Here is an 18,425-nt window from a genome sequence, read left to right as displayed (position 1 = left end):
CACTGTCATAGACTTCTTGTATTTCCTAACATTTTGTACAAAAACATAGGTAATTCCTTTGATATGTTTTTTACAGAATTCAAACACTTCTTGAGTTGTTATGATAAGATTGTCATCGGTCCGCTGCAGACTTGCTTTTGTGACAACTCGCTTTGTTGTACCCCCGACACTATCACAAGCATCCTTCCCACGGCATTCTACATCAAACCTAAAATCTTCTTTATGAAAGGAGATGTTAATAATTTTTTTTTTGTTTTTATATTGGCTTGCTGCCCTATCCAAAAAGTAAATAATTTTTTTATGGAAGGGTGATGCAGTTTAATGTTGTTTGTTAATTTTAGTTGAAAAATGTGCACTGCTGTAGTGTTGTGTTCAAGGTAGTCTCTTATGACACAAAAGATGTGGCTCATTAGTTTATCTTCATCTTTATAATAGAATACAAATGGATGAACTGTGGCCTGTTTGTTTACCCAATGGTGGCCTTGTACTTCATCTTGAACAACAAAGGAATAATTTTCCAAAAAGTCAGCAAGAACTAAGCATTCATCAGCAGCCAAGGTTTGCTCTTTGTCTTTCAAAACTTTACTTTGAGCTTTTGCAATAAAATGATGCATTTTCAGATTTTCAAGGTTAGGCACCTACACTTCAAAAACTCTTCTAGTGATTTTATGAGTGTCACCATTTCAGTTCTGTCTTGTGTCACCCACTGTTTGTATTTTATATTGTCAGGCATCAAATCATCTTCGGATTCTTCAAACATGTCAAGTAAGGCTTGTTTGCCTGAACAATGTTCACATTTTCCCTTGATCATATAATTGTAACTGTCAATATTGCATACCATAACTTCCAAAAGGTCTTTATAGTCAACTCTAAGATTGGCCCCATCTATTGTCAACTTTATATTCTGATGAAACAAAGAAACAAACACAAACATTATGGGTGCCAGATGCCCCTGCAACAATACACCATATTGGTCTCAACTCGCAAAACTTTGATCTTCCAATTTTAATGTCAGGATTTTCTTTTTTAAATTCAGTGAATAGTTCATTTAAATTACACAATATTAACCTTTTTTGTCTTTGAATCTTAGAACCATTTTCTTTCACAGAAACACAGTCTTTTTTGTCAGACGTCAAACATCTGTTATTGTCATCATCATAATACTTAATAACTTTATTGATTGTGTTTTCATCTACCAAATTAGATGCACTTTTCTTTTGTATTGCTGGTAAAATTCCCTATTCTTTTACTAATCACCTTGTTAACTTAACAAGACATTCTGACATAGCAAATTCATCACTAACTTTTGCTCGACTCCAAGAATTCGGCAGTAAACAGATAATCACAATTTCATCCTCTTTGTTTGAATTACTGCATTTAGTTTTTAGTTTTTCTATAAAATCATTATATTCAGTTGGTGATGAATTAGAACTTCCATCTGTTTTAGTACAAATTGTGTTTTGAAATGAAACTTCCAAATTCTTTTTGACTGTAGCCATCACTTTCTCAATTTTTGTATTCAAGGCACTTGGTCTTTTACTACCAGGTGATATACCCAGGATTTCACAAGCTGTATCTACCTTTTTAATGGTTGCACGTAAGTCACAAAGTTCTGTATCTGAGGTTTCACTATCCTTTCTCTTTTGAATTACAAGTATCTTAGAATAACATGTTGGACACAATGATTTTCCTGGTATGAGATTGACAAAAGGGCTTTTATTTTTAGAATAATGATCAAATGTTATTTCTCGCAGACCTCTTGTTATAGGTTTCTTATGTTTCTCAAAAGAGTCCTTGCAAGACTGACCAAAAAGATGATGAAATTTTTTGAAGTATTTCTTTTCATGGTACCTGCATGCTGATTTGACCTCTGGCCCGACTCTTAAGTAAAACAACACTTTTTCTTCTTCACTGTAATCTTCGATTAAAGTAATGTTTTTAGGATACACTCCACACACACTTTTCTGACATGCTTCATTAATAATAACACAATCAGAACACTGAGACACCATTTTTCAACTGCACACTTCAAGAACTTTTAGCTAAATAAGTGTGAGTAGACAATTGTTGGTGTAAGGGGGAAGACAACAATCACGACTTGTATAGGCTTGCAGATACAATTGTTAGCCTGCTGAAACAATTACCACAGCATTGTTTTGACAAATAATCATTAGCTAGTGCAATGCAATGTGTTACACTATGCAACTGGTATACTTCATTTGATTAGGCTACCAGATATTGCACATGTTAAAAAAACATTTTTTTACTCATGTTTGTAATCTTTTTTCCATGACTTCCAATTGAATCTCAAAGCTGAAATTTATACTGAAGTTTGATATCATAAAGGTCTGATAAGTGTGAAATTTTCGGATTTGTATTTGGTACCTCAACAAAGATATTGCAGGCTACCAGATGGAAAAGTTAAAAAAAATCCATTTTTAAAAATAGTGTATTTTTTTAGTCTAAGCTGCTCACCACTGATACTCTATAAAAAGTAACTTTACTATACAGTGCAATAGCAGAAAAAATATTAAAGCTGAGAAATTAATCTTTCTTTGGGAAACTACTGTTCAAAAATTGAGTTTTTTTTTAATTTGTGGCTGATAACTTTGAACTATTAAAAATATATTAAAGAATACATTCAGCTAAGTGATAATGATGTTAATTTGTAGCCCAGAGTGTGATGAACTAAATGCATTTTATCTGAAAGGCTTACGACAATCAACTACTGAATAACTGTAAAAAATGTATATGCTCGCAAATACGAAAAAAACAGATGCAGACTGGAACAAATATGGCTGCCATTTCAAAATAATAAACAAAAAAAATTAAAAAAAAATTTGTGGCTATTAAACATTGGGGGATCCACTTACCAAATATAAAATTTTTCTGAGATGGCCAAACAGCCAGTGCTGGACCACTTGGTATGGACTGACCCCGATTTATTAGTACAAGCACATATATAACTGATGTGGTGGGCATACAGGCAGTGTACACATGGTGATCATGCGTCACCCACCACCACCACCACCACCACCACCACCACCACCACCACCACCACCAGCTGCTGCTGCTAATACTACTACTGCTACTACTAACACACTCAACTAAAACATGAGAGAGCAAGAATAGAAATACTATAAAAATATAATGGATTAGATTAAAGAATTAAGATTTTCTTTAACTAATAGAAAAATTGTTAATAAAGGATTTTATATCTGAGTTAATAAGTTTCGCATAGTATCTATTCTCCTTACCTCTCTTGCATTTATCATGGCAGTAACAGAAATCGGTCGCTTCCTCCCAATGGAATGTAATAGGCCACATGACTGTCTTGTAGTCAGACTAAACTCGCTTTTCTGAAATGAAATCAAGGTTCAGTAAAACATTGAGGCAGAAAAAGTGAACACAATATCCAAATGAGTGAATATACTTACATCTAAATTTTTTGTGTTGGGATCTGGATCTATCCTTGGAGGAGTCGCAGCAGCAACAAATTCATCATCACTATCGTCCTGTTCAGAAGAGATGATGTGCACTTGGCCGCTGTGGAACACACGGACTCTAAGAATTAAATAGTATGCATGACTTGATCTTAAACATTTTCATTGTGCAATGAAATCTAACCTTAAGAAGCAACATAGCTACATGTACGATTATGTGTGTATCTCTACTGTCAATGGATCACTTTCCTCTTTTTTTTAAACAACATGAAACTGAAACACTGAACAATATAACTTAATGCCTAAGAAACTAAGAAATGTAGAGAAGTAAAGGATTATAAGATGCACAAAATTATGAAATATAAAATTTAATCCAAACCAACACAACAGTTGTTTGTTTATAGAACTCACTTCCTGTCTTTAGGGTTATCTCATTTTTAAACAGAATTTAAGCTTAATTTTTATTGACAATATTGGCACTATTTCATGAACAGAAAATAATAAAGTACATGGCCCCGTACAGAAAAAGTATAACATAACTATGTCCTACCACAAACTGATTTATTATGAAATGAACATGAGAAAGTTTGAATGACAAAGATATGCTTTATTTACAAAGTAAACCAGTTTCAAAACATTCACTACCTCAATGTGATCATCATAATAACGCAACGACTTGTTCAAGCCCACAGCAAACAGGAAAATAGGTATTCAGTGTCTGCTGAGAACGACATCATTTGAGATGAAGGAAAAGCTCTGATTCAGTGAGAATGGGAAAGTAGATCAGAGTATCCTTTCCAAAAGAACCATCAATGCATTTGTATTAAGTAACTAATTGTACCCAGCTACGCATTGCTGTGGCTCAGTCTTCTTAAATGGAAAAGAGAATGCACACTTTGCAACACACGAGTATACAGGTTAAGTCCCAATCTCCTTCCCCCCCCATCATTGTTGGTCGATCTCCTCCTATCTGTTCTGTACTTCCATTTCTCCCCACATGTCTGTCCAGCTCCTCCCTCCCTTTGACCTTGAGCCTTGTTTTGTTGTTGTTGCAAATTCAGATTCTGTAGCAGTTCTCTAACCGCATGCCCATAAGCCAGAAATACATCTTTCCTGTTTTCTTCGAAGACAATCTGAAAGGAAGAAAACAAAGCAACATAGTGTGTGTGTGTGTGTGTGTGTGTGTGTGATTTTTTTAACCATGTTTTCCATTTATATATATTTAGATTTATATATATTTAAAAGTATATACAACCTAACGTCAGTCTGAATGTTATAGTGTTAAAATTTGAAGTAAATAGGCCAAGATCTTTGGTTAAAATGTTTCCCCTTTATATAATACATATTTATTTGTAAGTAATATACATATTTTATAAAAAATAGGCACATAAAACACAGGCTTTTTTGCACAGAAAGTTGTAGCAAAATTTAAAAACATTTTCTGAAGGATTTCCAGAGATGTAAGAGTTTTAGCAAAAACATTTACATTTTTCTTTATATAGATCACAAAAACCGTGGAAACCCTGTCTCCGGAGTGCCCAATATTCATTAATGCATGTTCACTAGATGAGCAGTTACTTTATCCATATTACTTACAGAATGTGCAATTTCTTTCAGGCTACAAAGCCGCGCCACATTACAAGTTTTGCCAATGGACTGTAAGACAGAATGCTGAAAATACCCAGTTCCCAGGTTGTGTTTTATTTACATATTAGTTACACGATTCTTGGAGGTTGGGTGAATGATGTTTAAGAATGAATGATAAGCACATTAAGCATTTCCAGTAGTGTGACTAGAAAGAGGGCCATCATAGGATAGAATTGCATCAAACTCAACAAATATTTGTTTCCAGACATATGTTTACAGGTCACCCTAGTCACTAATTTTGACCAGCATTATTCTCCTGTAAAAATATGCACCTTGCATATGGAGTATCTATTGTTATCAGAAAAGGTAAAGAGGACAATCTGAAGTTTCTTTAAAAATCGCATTGCTTTACTATGCATGGTCCTATTGGAGTTGGTGTGCCTGTGCCTTCCTTTATCCATTCACTTATTCATCCAGAGATTATTTCACAGTGATGTTTATGAAGATAACACAGGTGGCCATCTGTTGCTTTGCTGAAGGAACAATCCTGTCTACCTGAAATTATGCAAACCACAAAAACCCTAAATCCAGATAGCTGGACAGGACAAACTCCATCCTCCTGATTATGAAGTTTTGCACTGCACACACTATGGACACCAGGAGTTCCATGACTATGAACATGGATGTCTCTATGTCCTTCTTGTAATCTATCTGGGAAAATGAGACTGTATCCCCTTGATGATTGAGATGTTGAGTTCAGGAGACTGACAAGATGTTCCTATCATGCACTATAGCTCTTGGTGCATTTGCTTGTGACAGCTACACTTTGTGATTATGAACAGAAGTGCAACAGATGTTTTAATGCTCCCCTTTGGTTATGAACCCTACCCTGAGTCCTAATCTTTAACCGTGTAGTATGTGTTATTTATGAAGTGCATTTTTAGCTCTTTTTTAAGTACAACGGAACCTCCAATATTCAACCTTTGATTAACCAACCCCTTGGATTATCTGACCATGTGTTGGGTTGGGTTCTTTGGGGAAGGAGACCAGACAACGAGGTCATCGGTCTCATCAGATTAGGGAAGGGCGGAGAAGGAAGTCGGCCGTGTCCTTTCAAAGGAACCATCCCGGCATTTGCCTGGAGCGATTTTGAGAAATCACGGAAAACCTAAATCAAGTTGGCCGGATGCGGGATTGAACCGTCATCCTCCCAAATGCGAGTCCAGTTCTAAGCACTGCGCCGCCTCCTTCGGTATCTGACCATGTGTCCAACCAATTGTTTGCACTCCATGTTGAACAGTATGCTTGGGTGATGCTGTGAGAGTTTGGGTTTGTCCGGAAAGACGTACGAGGAGGGGGGGGAAGGGAGGAGTGGAGGGCACTTTCAGGCCCTATCATAAAAGAAAAAGCTATTCAGTTGCATCACAAGCTGAGGGTTAAGGAAGACTAATTCCAAGCAAGGTTGGCATCGCCAGTGGCAAAATCATCAGGTGAAAGGCAATTTGCTATTTCAGGTGGAGAACCTTTAGTTGATGATGATGCAAGTAGGGAGTTCATTGAAAAATTTGAAAAAATAGTCTCAGAAAACAAACTGGTAACTGATCAATTATACAACAATGACAGGACTGGGCTAAATGACAAAATGCTCCCTCAAAAGACCCTTGCCTCAAAGAATGAAACTAACAAAGAACAGGCTGAGCAAGCAACATGCAGCAATGCAAGTAGTGACTATAAACTGCAATTGTTTGTAATTGGCAAATCTGAGGAACCGAGAGCCTTCAAAGACAAATATGTCAGTACTTCCTGTTTATTATAAAGCTAAGAGAAAATAATAATGCTTGGATGAATGGTAACTTGTTTAAAGAATGGTTTTTGATGCATTTGTTCTGGCTGTTAAAAAATACTTTAAATCAAAACCCTACCACACCACACCATTTTATTGCTAGACAAAACTCCAAGCCACCCTTCTGAGTCTGAATTTCAATACGATAACATAAAAGCTATGTTTTTGTCCCTCCACATGACTTCAGTAATCCAGCCAACAGGCTAGGGAGTTACTGATTGGTTAAAATGACATTACAGGAGGAAATACGTACAACAGTCCTTTGTTACAGAAAATGGAAGAGGGTTGTGATCATCTTGAAGAAAGAAAAAGCACCAATATAAAAGATGCAATTTATACTGTTGCTCAATCTAGGGAAGAACTTACGAAAAACACTCGGCAAAAAAATCGTGGAAGGAAGCTTGGCCTAGCCTAACCCAAGAGCAAGAACTTCCAGTAACTAAAGAGATAACCATTCCTGATTTAGTGACTGATTTGCAGACTCCTCCGAATTATATCCAGCATGCTAATGTAGAGGAATGGTTAACAGAAGGTGATGTCCTTGCTGTTACCAATGAAGAAATTTTGAGATAAACAGATCATTGATCTTGTTTTGCAACAGTATAGTGTGAGCAAGAGAAAACAGATAGTGAAGAAAAGGAAGAGGACCAAAAGATCAGTCACTCCGCAGGGGGGGGGGGGGGGGGGGGGGGGGGGGAGGCATTCGACACTTTTAAATAGATTTTCAGTGTATAAAATTTCAGTTTTCTTTTCTCTTTATTAGAAATGGACTTTCAAAACATAATTTTGATTTACTACATAGTTTGGAGATCTGTAAATGATGAGTTTAATTCTCCTGTGATTATCAAACATTTTCAGTGTTCCATCTGCACCCTTGTCTCAAAAGTGACGGTTAATCAAGGTTCTACTATACATGTCTGTTAGTAACATTTTCATCTCATTGGGCAAATTGCTATACAATATTATTCCCTGGTAGAAAATGATGTTTTGATTTTTTTATTTGTTTATCCTTTGGTAAATGCAAGTTCAAACTTGTTCTTGTTCCATTATTAGTATAGAACCATTAGTGAAATACTTTTAATGTATTCACTGATATGTACAAGAGACTGATAGGTGTACTCACTTGGTGCAGTATGGATACTACTCCTTTAAAGTGGTTCTTTATAATGAGCCCAACTACTACTTTCAATAATTACACTTGTAAAATCTGCATCCATGACTGTAATTAGTCACGCCAACATTCTCCATATGGTATGATGTGGTGTGGGATGATCTATGTGACTGGAAATGAACAAATTTTATGTGCCACAGTTGCAGTGTAAACACTTTTATTGTTCCGAGATGACTAGTTTCAACAGCCCTTTGCTGCCATTATTTGATCTAAGATGAAAACATGAATATAATGAAGGAAAGAGGGAGGGCGCTACAATTAATTTTACTAATCACATGAAATACAAAATTTCATATACCTAATGGAATTCATTATAAAATTGCCATGTTACATTACATGAAGTCAAAGTATAAAAGGCAGTCCATATGTATACATGTTGTTGTTGTTGTTGTTGTTGTTGTTGTGGTCTTCAGTTCCGAGACTGGTTTGATGCAGCTCTCCATACTACCCTATCCTGTGCAAGCTTCATCATCTCCCAGTACTTACTGCAACCTACATCCTTCTGAATCTGCTTAGTGTATTCATATCTTTGTCTCACTCTACAATTTTTACCCTCCACGCTGCCCTCCAATACTAAATTTGTGATCCCTTGATGCCTCAGAACATGTCCTACCAACCAGTCCCTTCTTTTTGTCAAGTTGTGCCACAAACTTCTCTTCTCCCCAATCCTATTCAATACTTACTCATTAGTTATGTGATCTACCCATCTGATCTTCAGCATTCTTCTGTAGCGCCACATTTCGAAAGCTTCGATTCTCTTCTTGTCGAAACTATTTATCGTCCATGTTTCACTTCCATACATGGCTACACTCCATACAAATACTTTCAGAAACGACTTCCTGACACTTAAATCTATACGCGACGTTAACAAATTTCTCTTCTTCAGAAACGCTTTCCTTGCCATTGCCAGTCTACATTTTACATCCTCTCTACTTCGACCATCATCAGTTATTTTGCTCCCCACACAGCAAAACTCCTTTACTACTTTAAGTGTCATTTCCTAATCTAATACCCCAGCATCACCTGACTTAATTCGACTATATTCCATTATCCTCGTTTTGCTTTTGTTGATGTTCATCTTATATCCTCCTTACAAGACACTGTCCATTCCGTTCAACTGCTCTTCCAAGACCTTTGCTGTCTCTGATAGCATTACAATGTCATCGGTGAACCTCAAAGTTTTTATTTCTTTTCCATGGATTTTAATACCTACTCCAAATTTTTCTTTTGTTTCCTTTACTGCTTGCTCAATATACAGATTGAATAACATTGGGGACAGGTTACAACCCTGTCTCACTCCCTTTCCAACCACTGCTTCCCTTTCATGCCCCTGCCATTTGGTTTCTGTACAAATTGTAAATAGCCTTTCGCTCCCTGTATTTTACCCCCGCAACCTTCAGAATTTGAAAGAGAGTATTCCAGTGAACATTGTGAAAAGCTTTCTCTAAGTCTATAAATGCTAGAAACGTAGGTTTGCCCTTCCTTAATCTAGCTTCTAAGATAAGTCGTAGGGTCAGTACTGTCTCACGTGTTCCAACATTTCTACGGAATCCAAACTGATCTTCCCCGAGGTCGGCTTCTACTAGTTTTTCCATTCGTCTGTAAAGAATTCGCGTTAGTATTTTGCATCCGTGAATTATTAAACTGATTGTTCGGTAATTTTCACATCTGTCAGCACCTGCTTTCTTTGGGATTGGAATTATTATGTTCTTCTTGAACTCTGAGGGTATTTCACCTGTCTCATACATCTTGCTCACCAGATGGTAGAGTTTTGCCAGAACTGGCTCTCCCAAGGCTGTCAGTAGTTCTAATGGAATGTTGTCTACTCCGGGGGCCTTGTTTCGACTCAGGTCTTTCCGTGCTTTGCAAACTCTTCACGCAGTATCCCAGTTCATCTTCATCTACATCCTCTTCCATTTCCATAATATTGTCCTCAAGTACATCGCCCTTGTATAGACCCTCTATATACTCCTTCCACATTTCTGCTTTCCCTTCTTTGCTTAGAACTGGGTTTTCATCTGAGCTCTTAATATTCGTACAAGTGGCTCTCTTTTCTCCAAAGGTCTCTTTAATTTTCCTGTAGGCAGTATCTCTCTTACCCCTAGTGAGATAAGCCTCTACATCCTTACTTTTGTCCTCTAGCCATCCCTGCTTAGCCATTTTGCACTTCCCGTCGATCTCATTTTTGAGACGTTTGTATTCCTTTTTGCCTGCTTCATTTACTGCATTTTTATATTTTCTCCTTTCATCAGTTAAATTCAATATTTCTTCTGCTACCCAAGGCTTTCTACTAGCCCATATACATATCTTGATGAAAACCGGTTTAGTAAAATGCACACAGTTGACACAATCCTCGCACCATCCATGAATATCAGCAGTGAACGGGAGTCTCCTATGCTCACTGCACAGCAATACGCTGCCAGAATCTGGTAGAAAGTTACCTATCTCGGCAGTGGATGGTGTATGTAGTGCAAGCTAAATGATCACATGCTGTGGTTCAACCAATGAAAAGCAGTGCACCAGAAATAATCTTGGATTTGCCATAGTGCCCAGTACATCAATTAGGAGCATACATATAAAATTATCATGAGGTTTTGCTCCAAATAAAATCTGTTGTATTTAAGTACTGTGTGCCTACTGGCAGTGAGAAGACAACAGTAACGAATAAAGAAAACATTAAAAATTAACCTAGATCTTGTATTAACAAAGCGACATGATGTAAAAAGAAAACTGCACTGATGCAAGTGTGGATGCTATATCAGCCAGTCCTAGTGGGGATCTTGCAAAGGGTGACTCGTGTAAAGGAGGGCTACACAAAAACCACATGGGGCTGAGCTCACTTCAAAATCACCTAATTCATATACAAGCCTTATTGGGTGTGAGATGTCTATTACAGAGAAAATCAAAATGATCCACACTATGAAAAGCAATGGAGATGTCTACATGGATAACAATAGCGCATATGTGAATCAGTCACACAGTGCGTACAGAATGTCTGTAATCCGTGCTGTGTGTCAGGAAGTAGTGTAAATGGGAGCATTTACACAAATAGCAACGATGAAAACTGAGTAGCTGGGCTGAGTCCAAGGTCCATATTTAGTATTATGGCTAAGGGATGAGGCAGGAAATTTTATCATCATCTACCTTCAGGGATTGCAGATGTAGCTTCACGGGATCCTACCAGGACTGGCCGGTCTAACATTCCCAGTCCCACCAGTGGGGTTTTCTTTTTACATCATGTTGTTTTGCTAATTAAAGACGTAGGTTAATTTTTAAATTTTTTGTTATTATTATCGTCGTTTTCTCACTGTCAACAAGCACACATTTAGTAAGAACATAAGCCCATGGTAATTTTATATGTATGGTCAGTTGACAGTCCTAATTATTACATCAGGCACTTTGAAAAATCCACCTTTAGTTTTGGTGCACCGCTATTAATGGGATGTACCCTAAGCATGTGATCATTTAGCTTGTACTACATATTCCATTCACTGGTGAGATACGTAACTTTACACCAGATCTGCCGCCTCTATGGTAACACTTCACAGCAGTGTAGGGATGTGTGCCAAGCTTGAGAGAGTCATATTCACATATGCATGGATGGTACAAGGATTTTATCAACTGTGTGCATTTTAACAACTATGTGGATTTTATCAACTGAGTTTTTTTTATGAAGATGTGCATACATGTTGCGTCCCTTTTATGCTTTGACTTCAGTAATGTAACATGGCAGTTTTATAGTGAGTTTCATTAGGTACATGACATTTTGTATTTTTATATTGCCAGTGAAATTGGGTGAAGTGTGTTGTTCATTTCATCCCATTCTTAAATAAGTGCTTCACATAGTTCTTGTCACATCACATAAGTGTTTAATCTCAAGCTTTTGACAACATCCCCCATTGTTAATGTCATATAATTTCAAAGGACTGCAAGATACTTAATTTAGTTTGTTGGATTATGCCACTGTCCCAGTTAACTATGTTGTTACATGATCTCAATGGCTTCTTTGATGACAGAATCCTAGCAGGAAGATGCGTGGGATAATATTGCAATGTCATCAGACATAATCTTATGTTTGTTTATGAGGCTGTGTTCACAACAACAGATTTGTCAAAAGTGTGATATTTAGTGTGGCATCAGTGCTCTGTGCAGTGTTCTGAAACTCTCCATATTGACCATAACGACTACACTCAACAGATATTTCATAAATTACACAAACTGTTTTGAAAATAGATTGAATATCATATGTCTGCCCAGAACTCTGCCTATATTACTTGTTGCACTTCTGAAGAGGGGAAAGAGAGGTATAGGCTGATGTCTTCTGGTGATTGAGTAACTCAGGGTTTTTTTGTTTCTTAGAGACAGGTAACTCAATATATTGGTCTCTACAGGCCGCCTTCCAGAATGCATTTCTAAGTTATCGACCTTGTAATTCACGTGTTTGTTATTAAAGACAGTTTTACCTTTATGTATCAGTGTATTTAAAAATGATTTCTTTTGGGCTAGGTGATGAAAGCTTTGTGCGTTAAGATATAGCTCAGTCATCATTGGCTTCCAGTAAACGGAGTGCCCTAGTCATCCATCTGATGTTCCTGTAGACCAACGAAAAATGATAAGCTTCCTTCTCTCTCCATCTCAACAGTGAATTTGATATTTGGGTGCATACTATTCACGTGATCACATAACAGATTAAAGGATTATATTCCATATGGCCAGATCGTAGAGGCGTCATCATTGTAGCGAAAGAAGTAAAATGGACTTAAAATGGAATTTATCACATTTTTTGATATGCTCCACTGAAAAATTAGCCACTCCTGGAGGCAATGGAGAACTCATGGCTATTCTGGCAGTCATTCAATAAAATTTACCACTATACAAAAAGTATGGGGTCACCACAGCATGGCCAAATAGTTTGATAGTCTTGGAAGGAAAATGGTCTGGTAATACTGTAATAGAAGAGGGTGAGTCAAATAAAAACTTTAAATATTTTTTTAAAAAAATATTATTTATTGTGCAGAAGTGGTACAAAGCTGTATCACTTTTCAAAGTAATCTCCCCCACACTCAATAGTCCTCCAGTGCTTACAAAGTGCATAAATTCCATTAGAAAAAAATTATTTTGGTAGTCCACACAACTACTCACGCAGCACGTGGCAAACCTCTTCATTAAAACGGAACTTCTTCCCTCCCATTGCGTCTTTGAGTGGGCCAAACATGTGGAAATCACTTGGGGGCAAGGTCTGGTGAGTATGGTGGATGAGGAAGACACTCAAAATGCAGGTCTGTGATTGTTGCAACTGTTGTATGGGCAGTGTGGGGTCTTACACTGTCATGTTGCAAAATGACACCTGCTGACAGGAATCCATGTTGCTTTGATTTGATTTCAGGCCGCAGATGATTTTTTAGGAGATCTGTGTATGATGCACTGGTGACAGTGGTCCCTCTAGGCATGTAATGCACCAAAATGATGCCTTTTTTGTACCAAAATAGAGTCAGTATAACCTTCCCAGCTGATGGTTCTGTTAGAAACTTCTTTGCTTTTGGTGATGAGGAATGCCACCGTTCCTTCCTCGCTCTCTTCTTCCAGCTGGTGGAAGTGAACCCAGGTTTCGCCTCCAGCAACGATGCTTGCAAGTAAGCCATCACGTTCTCGTTCAAAGTGCCGAAGTAGTTCTTCACAAGCATCAACATATTGTTCTCTCATTTCCGGAGTCAGCTGCCATGGCACCCATCTTGCATTCAGTGTCACTCGGCGGTTTTCCTTCACTATGGCTTCAACTGCTGCAATGTTCTGTGGAGTCACAACTAATTGTGCCTGACCTGGATGAGGAGCATCTTCCACTGAAGTCACACCATTTGCAAACTTCCTACTCCATTCGTAGACTTGCTGCTGTGATAAATATTCATTACCGTACTGAACCTTCATTCGTCGATGAATTTCAATAGGTTAAACATCAACACTACACAAAAACTGAACAACGCAACACTGTTCCTCCCTGGTGCAAGTCTCAAGTGGGCCGGCCATCTTTATACTGATACTGCGACAGTATGTGTGCATCTGCACAATGCTGCCACCTAAGGCCATTCTGCACACTGTTGTAACACACTTACCAACTTACAAGATAACGGTGCTAAATTTTGATTTGTTTTTACAAATTTAAGGTTTTAATTTGACTCACCCTCTTATTTGCACAGGGAATTTTGCGAACAGAGACACCATATCCAAACTTGTCATAATTTTGTCTGGATTCATTCTGATTAGTTTAATTATATTCACAAACATTTGATAGTTTTTAATATGATGTTCACAGGGATCAACATATGGCTCTTGTTTGGTCTTCACTAGCTTGTAAGTTGGAGAACCTATAGCATTAACAATAGATCACAATGGACCACAATTCATGGATTTTAGGCAAACCATAAAGCCTTCAGAGCCTGAACTCTTCAGTAGCTGGGATAGAGTGATACAAAAAATTTCCATTCTTAGACGTTCTACTTGAACAAAAATAAGAGCGCAATTAGGGCACTCTGTTTACCAGTAGCTAGCATATACTGACCTATATCCCAGAGCACAAGGCATTCATTATCCAGCCCAAATGAAAGCAGTTTTAAATATGCTGATACAAAATGCTACAATTGCTTGTGACAAAGAAAATGTGGATTACGAATCAGATATCTAAGAAACTTGTTCCGGAAAGAGGACTGTAGCAGCTGAGATATTAAGTTGGCCATCTCTAAGAAACAAAAATGCAGAGATACTCAATCATCAGAAGATGTTCAGCCTATGGCATTCCTTCCTTTTTTGGGAACGGCAACAAATAAAAATAGGCAGAGTCCTGGGTAGACATGGTATTCAATACTTTTTGGGCCACCCACAAAAAGTAAACAGATGCTGCGCCCTGTAAAAAAGTGCTGGCCTTAGTATTTCTGGAATGATTATGTTTAACGAAATGCAAGATTATCTCATGCATCTACCCACTGGAATTCCGTCATCAAAGAAACCATTGAGTTCAGAATGTGTATGAACAACATTAACCAAGACAGTGACTGTACAGTTAGGGGCACACAGAATCAGGCATTTGATGCTGAAAGGCAACAGAGAAATCAGATGAGTTATCCACCACCTATCAAAACCAGCATTACTACCAATGTTCTACTGTCACAGACACCAACATAATCTCTGTCAGCATACAGAAGTTCTCCAACTCTGTGATGTCTCCCTGAAATACTTTGACTAACTAAATAAAGCACCCAATGGCCTACTGAAATCTACTGCCGATGACGATGAAGGAAGTTGTCGTAAGCTTGAGAGTATATGTCTGCTGTTGCAAGAACTTTGTAGTATTTACAGAAATGTGTTATGTTTCGTGCCTTTGATCACCAGAAAAGAATCCCATACATAAGAAGTAAGCATGTGTAGGAACAGTATGTCGCCACAACACATTGGTCGTTAAACTGTTGCTAGAAACAAAAGCATAACTTGTTGACCATATTCGTTTCGTGGCATCATTGTGTGTTCTTTCCAGTTTACTTGACAATCGCTGTTCATCCCTTGAAACTTTGTGTCTGCTACACAATCTATAGGTTTAAGATATCTATGGTAAAAGCAAGAGCTGTTTTTCTTCTTTGTGCCAAAGTACCAAAGTACAGCTCTGCAGTGAAAACATTGCAGCCATTGGGCAAGGAATGCTATTCAATATGTCCTCCATGGACGTACGCAAAGCTGACATGACCATCAGCCATCAAGCCATCAGTGTAAATCACTTCATGGCTTTGGTACATGTCAAGAATCGAGATGAAGTGACAGCGGAGAGCTGCGGGGTGTTCTGAGTCCTTTGAGCCATGTGAAAGGTCCAGGCGAAGCCGCAGCCTAGGTGTACACCATGGAAGTGTACGCAGTTGGACCTTGAGTATAGGTGGTGAAAACAGGGACTCCAGTTCAGATAGAAGGGATTGGACACAAACTGCAATTGTAAGCCCTGAACTGGGTCTCTGATGCTGGGTGGGAAAAGGAGACGGTAATTTGGATGCGCAGGAGAACTACGAACGTGTGAAACGTAACTGGCAAGCAGTTGTGCACGACTGACCTGCAATGGAGGAACTCCAGCCTCTGCAAGGACGCTTTTCACCGGACTCGTCCTAAAAGCTCCTGTTACTAGTCGAACACCACAGTGGCGCACTGGGTTGAGTAAATGAAACACTGAGGGTGCTGCCAAACCATAAACCAGACTCCCATAGTCAAGGTGGGACTGAACAAGGGTTCCGTATAGCTGCAGCAGCGTAGAGTGATCTGCACCCCCGTTGGTGTTGCTCAAGCAACAGAGGGCATTGAGGTGCTGCCAGTACTTCTGCTTAAGCTAACTAAGTTGAGGTAGCCAAGTCAATCAGGCGTCGAAAACCAGTTCTAAAAATCAATATGTCACCACTAATGTGAGGGGATCGTCAGTAAGGCAAAGTTCTGGTTCCACATGAACAATACGACGCCGACAGAAGTGCGTTAACACATGACTTTGCAGCCAAAAACTGGAAACTGTGGGCTAGAGCCCATGACTGCACCTCGTGGAAGGCTCCCTGTAGGCGTCGCTCAGCAACACCACTACTGGTGGAGCAGTACAAAATGCAGAAGTCTTCCGCATACAGAGAGGATGAGATGGACGGCCCTACAGCTGCTGCTAGACCGTTAACGGCCACTATAAATAGAAACATACTCAATACAGAGCCCTGCGGGACCCCCTTCTCCTGGATATGGGGGGACGATGGGAGGCACCAACTTGGACACAGAAAGTAGGAAGCAACAGGAAACTCTGGATAAAAATCTGAAGCGGGCCTCGGGTACCCCACTCGTATAATGTGTCAAGGATATGTTGTTGCCAAGTGGTGTCATACACTTTTCGTAAATCAAAAAAGACGGCAACAGAGTGTTGGCATCTGTAAAAGGCCGTTCGGATGGCAGACTCGAGGGACACAAGATTATCAGCGGTAGAGCGACCCAGGCGGAAGCCACCCCAGCACGGAGCCAGTAGGCCACATGACTCCAGGATCCAACCCAACCACCAACATACCATACATTCCAGCAGCTTACAAAGAACCTTAGCGATGCTGATGAGCTGATAGCTACCCACATCAAGTGGGTTTTTGCCAGGTTTGAGCACTGGTATGATGGGGCTCTCCTGCCAGTGCGATGGAAAGATGCCATCACACCAGATCCGGTTGAAGATCACAAGGAGATGTTACTTGTAGTCAGATGAGAGATGTTTAATCATCTGACTGTGGAAGGGCACTGAGGAGCTCCCACTCTGTAAATGGGTGTTATAGGATTCACTGTGGTGTGTAGTGAATGAGAGGAGTTTCTCCTCCATCTACTGTTTGAGAGTGCGAAAGACATGGGGTAATTCTCCAACACAGAGGTGTGAGGATAGGACTCAGCAAAGTGCTTTGCAATCGCATTTGCATCAGTAAAGAACACGCCATTTATGTTAATACCAGGAACACCTGTTGGGGTCTGGTACCCAAAAACTCGTTTGATCTTTGCCCAGACTTAGGAAGTTGACATGTGGCACTTAATGGTCGACACGTACCTCTACCAACAATCCTGTTTCCGCCTTTTGATATGCTGGCGAATGCGGGCATGGAGCCGTTTAAAGGCTATGAGGTGCTCCAAGGGAAGGGTGCCACTTATGCCGCTGTAGAGCTTGCCAATGCTCCTTAATTGCCTCAGTGACTTCCGGCGACCACCAAGGGTCAGTCTTTCACCGGGGGCACCCTAAAGAACGAGGAATTGTGTTTTCCACCACAGAAACAATCTTTATAGTTACCCGCTCAACCACCACATCAATGTTACCGTGTGGTGGGAGATTCAACGGTGACAGTAGAGGTGAAAGTTTCCAGTCCACCTTGTTTAAAGCCCATATGGGCAGGCATCCATGCGCCGGACGCCAGGCAGTGACAGGAAGATGGCGAAGTGGTCACTACCACACAGGTCCTCATGTGGTCTCTAGTAGATAGATGGGAGAAGGCCAGGACTGCAAACAGAGATCAATGGCCGAATATGTGCCATGTCCCACACTGAAATGTGTGGCGGCCCCAGTATTTTAGAGGCAGAGGTCGAGTTGTGACAGTAAATTTTCGACATCTCTGCCTTTGCCAGTAAGAACTGCGTCACCCCACATGGGGCTATGAGCATTAAAATCTCCCAAAAGTAGGAAAGGTTGAGGGAGTTGTTCAATCAGTGCACACAATGCGTTCAGGGGTACTTTGCCATCTGGAGGGAGACATACATTGCAGACAGTTACTTCCTGCCCTGTCCTTAGCCTGACAGCCACAGCTTCATAAGGTTCACTGCATACTGAGTTCAGGACACAGACACAAACTCCACCTGACAC

The 18,425-nt window shown here is 39.4% G+C and overlaps 1 protein-coding gene across 7 annotated transcripts in view; it reads right to left on the bottom strand.

Annotated features, from left to right (window-relative positions):
- The window catches only part of LOC126267100 (DDB1- and CUL4-associated factor 11), a 127,471-nt gene that overhangs the window by 78,715 nt on the left and 30,331 nt on the right, over positions 1–18,425 (bottom strand). For 3 of the 7 annotated variants that reach the window (XM_049971997.1, XM_049972033.1, XM_049972024.1), the window contains 2 exons: positions 3,438–3,546; positions 3,258–3,359 (listed from right to left, as the gene is read on the bottom strand). In XM_049971997.1, the coding sequence (XP_049827954.1) occupies positions 3,258–3,359; positions 3,438–3,546 (211 nt within the window). Of the gene's footprint in view, positions 1–3,257; positions 3,360–3,437; positions 3,565–4,088; positions 4,577–18,425 lie in introns of all 7 variants that reach the window. The other 4 variants (XM_049971987.1, XM_049972016.1, XM_049972006.1 and 1 more) reach the window with 2 other exon arrangements.

Source organism: Schistocerca gregaria, chromosome 1 (assembly GCF_023897955.1).
Source record: "Schistocerca gregaria isolate iqSchGreg1 chromosome 1, iqSchGreg1.2, whole genome shotgun sequence".
In the NCBI taxonomy this organism is placed as follows: domain Eukaryota; kingdom Metazoa; phylum Arthropoda; class Insecta; order Orthoptera; family Acrididae; genus Schistocerca; species Schistocerca gregaria.
Note: the sequence above shows the minus strand (reverse complement) of the source record. Positions and strands in the feature narration are given on the sequence as shown.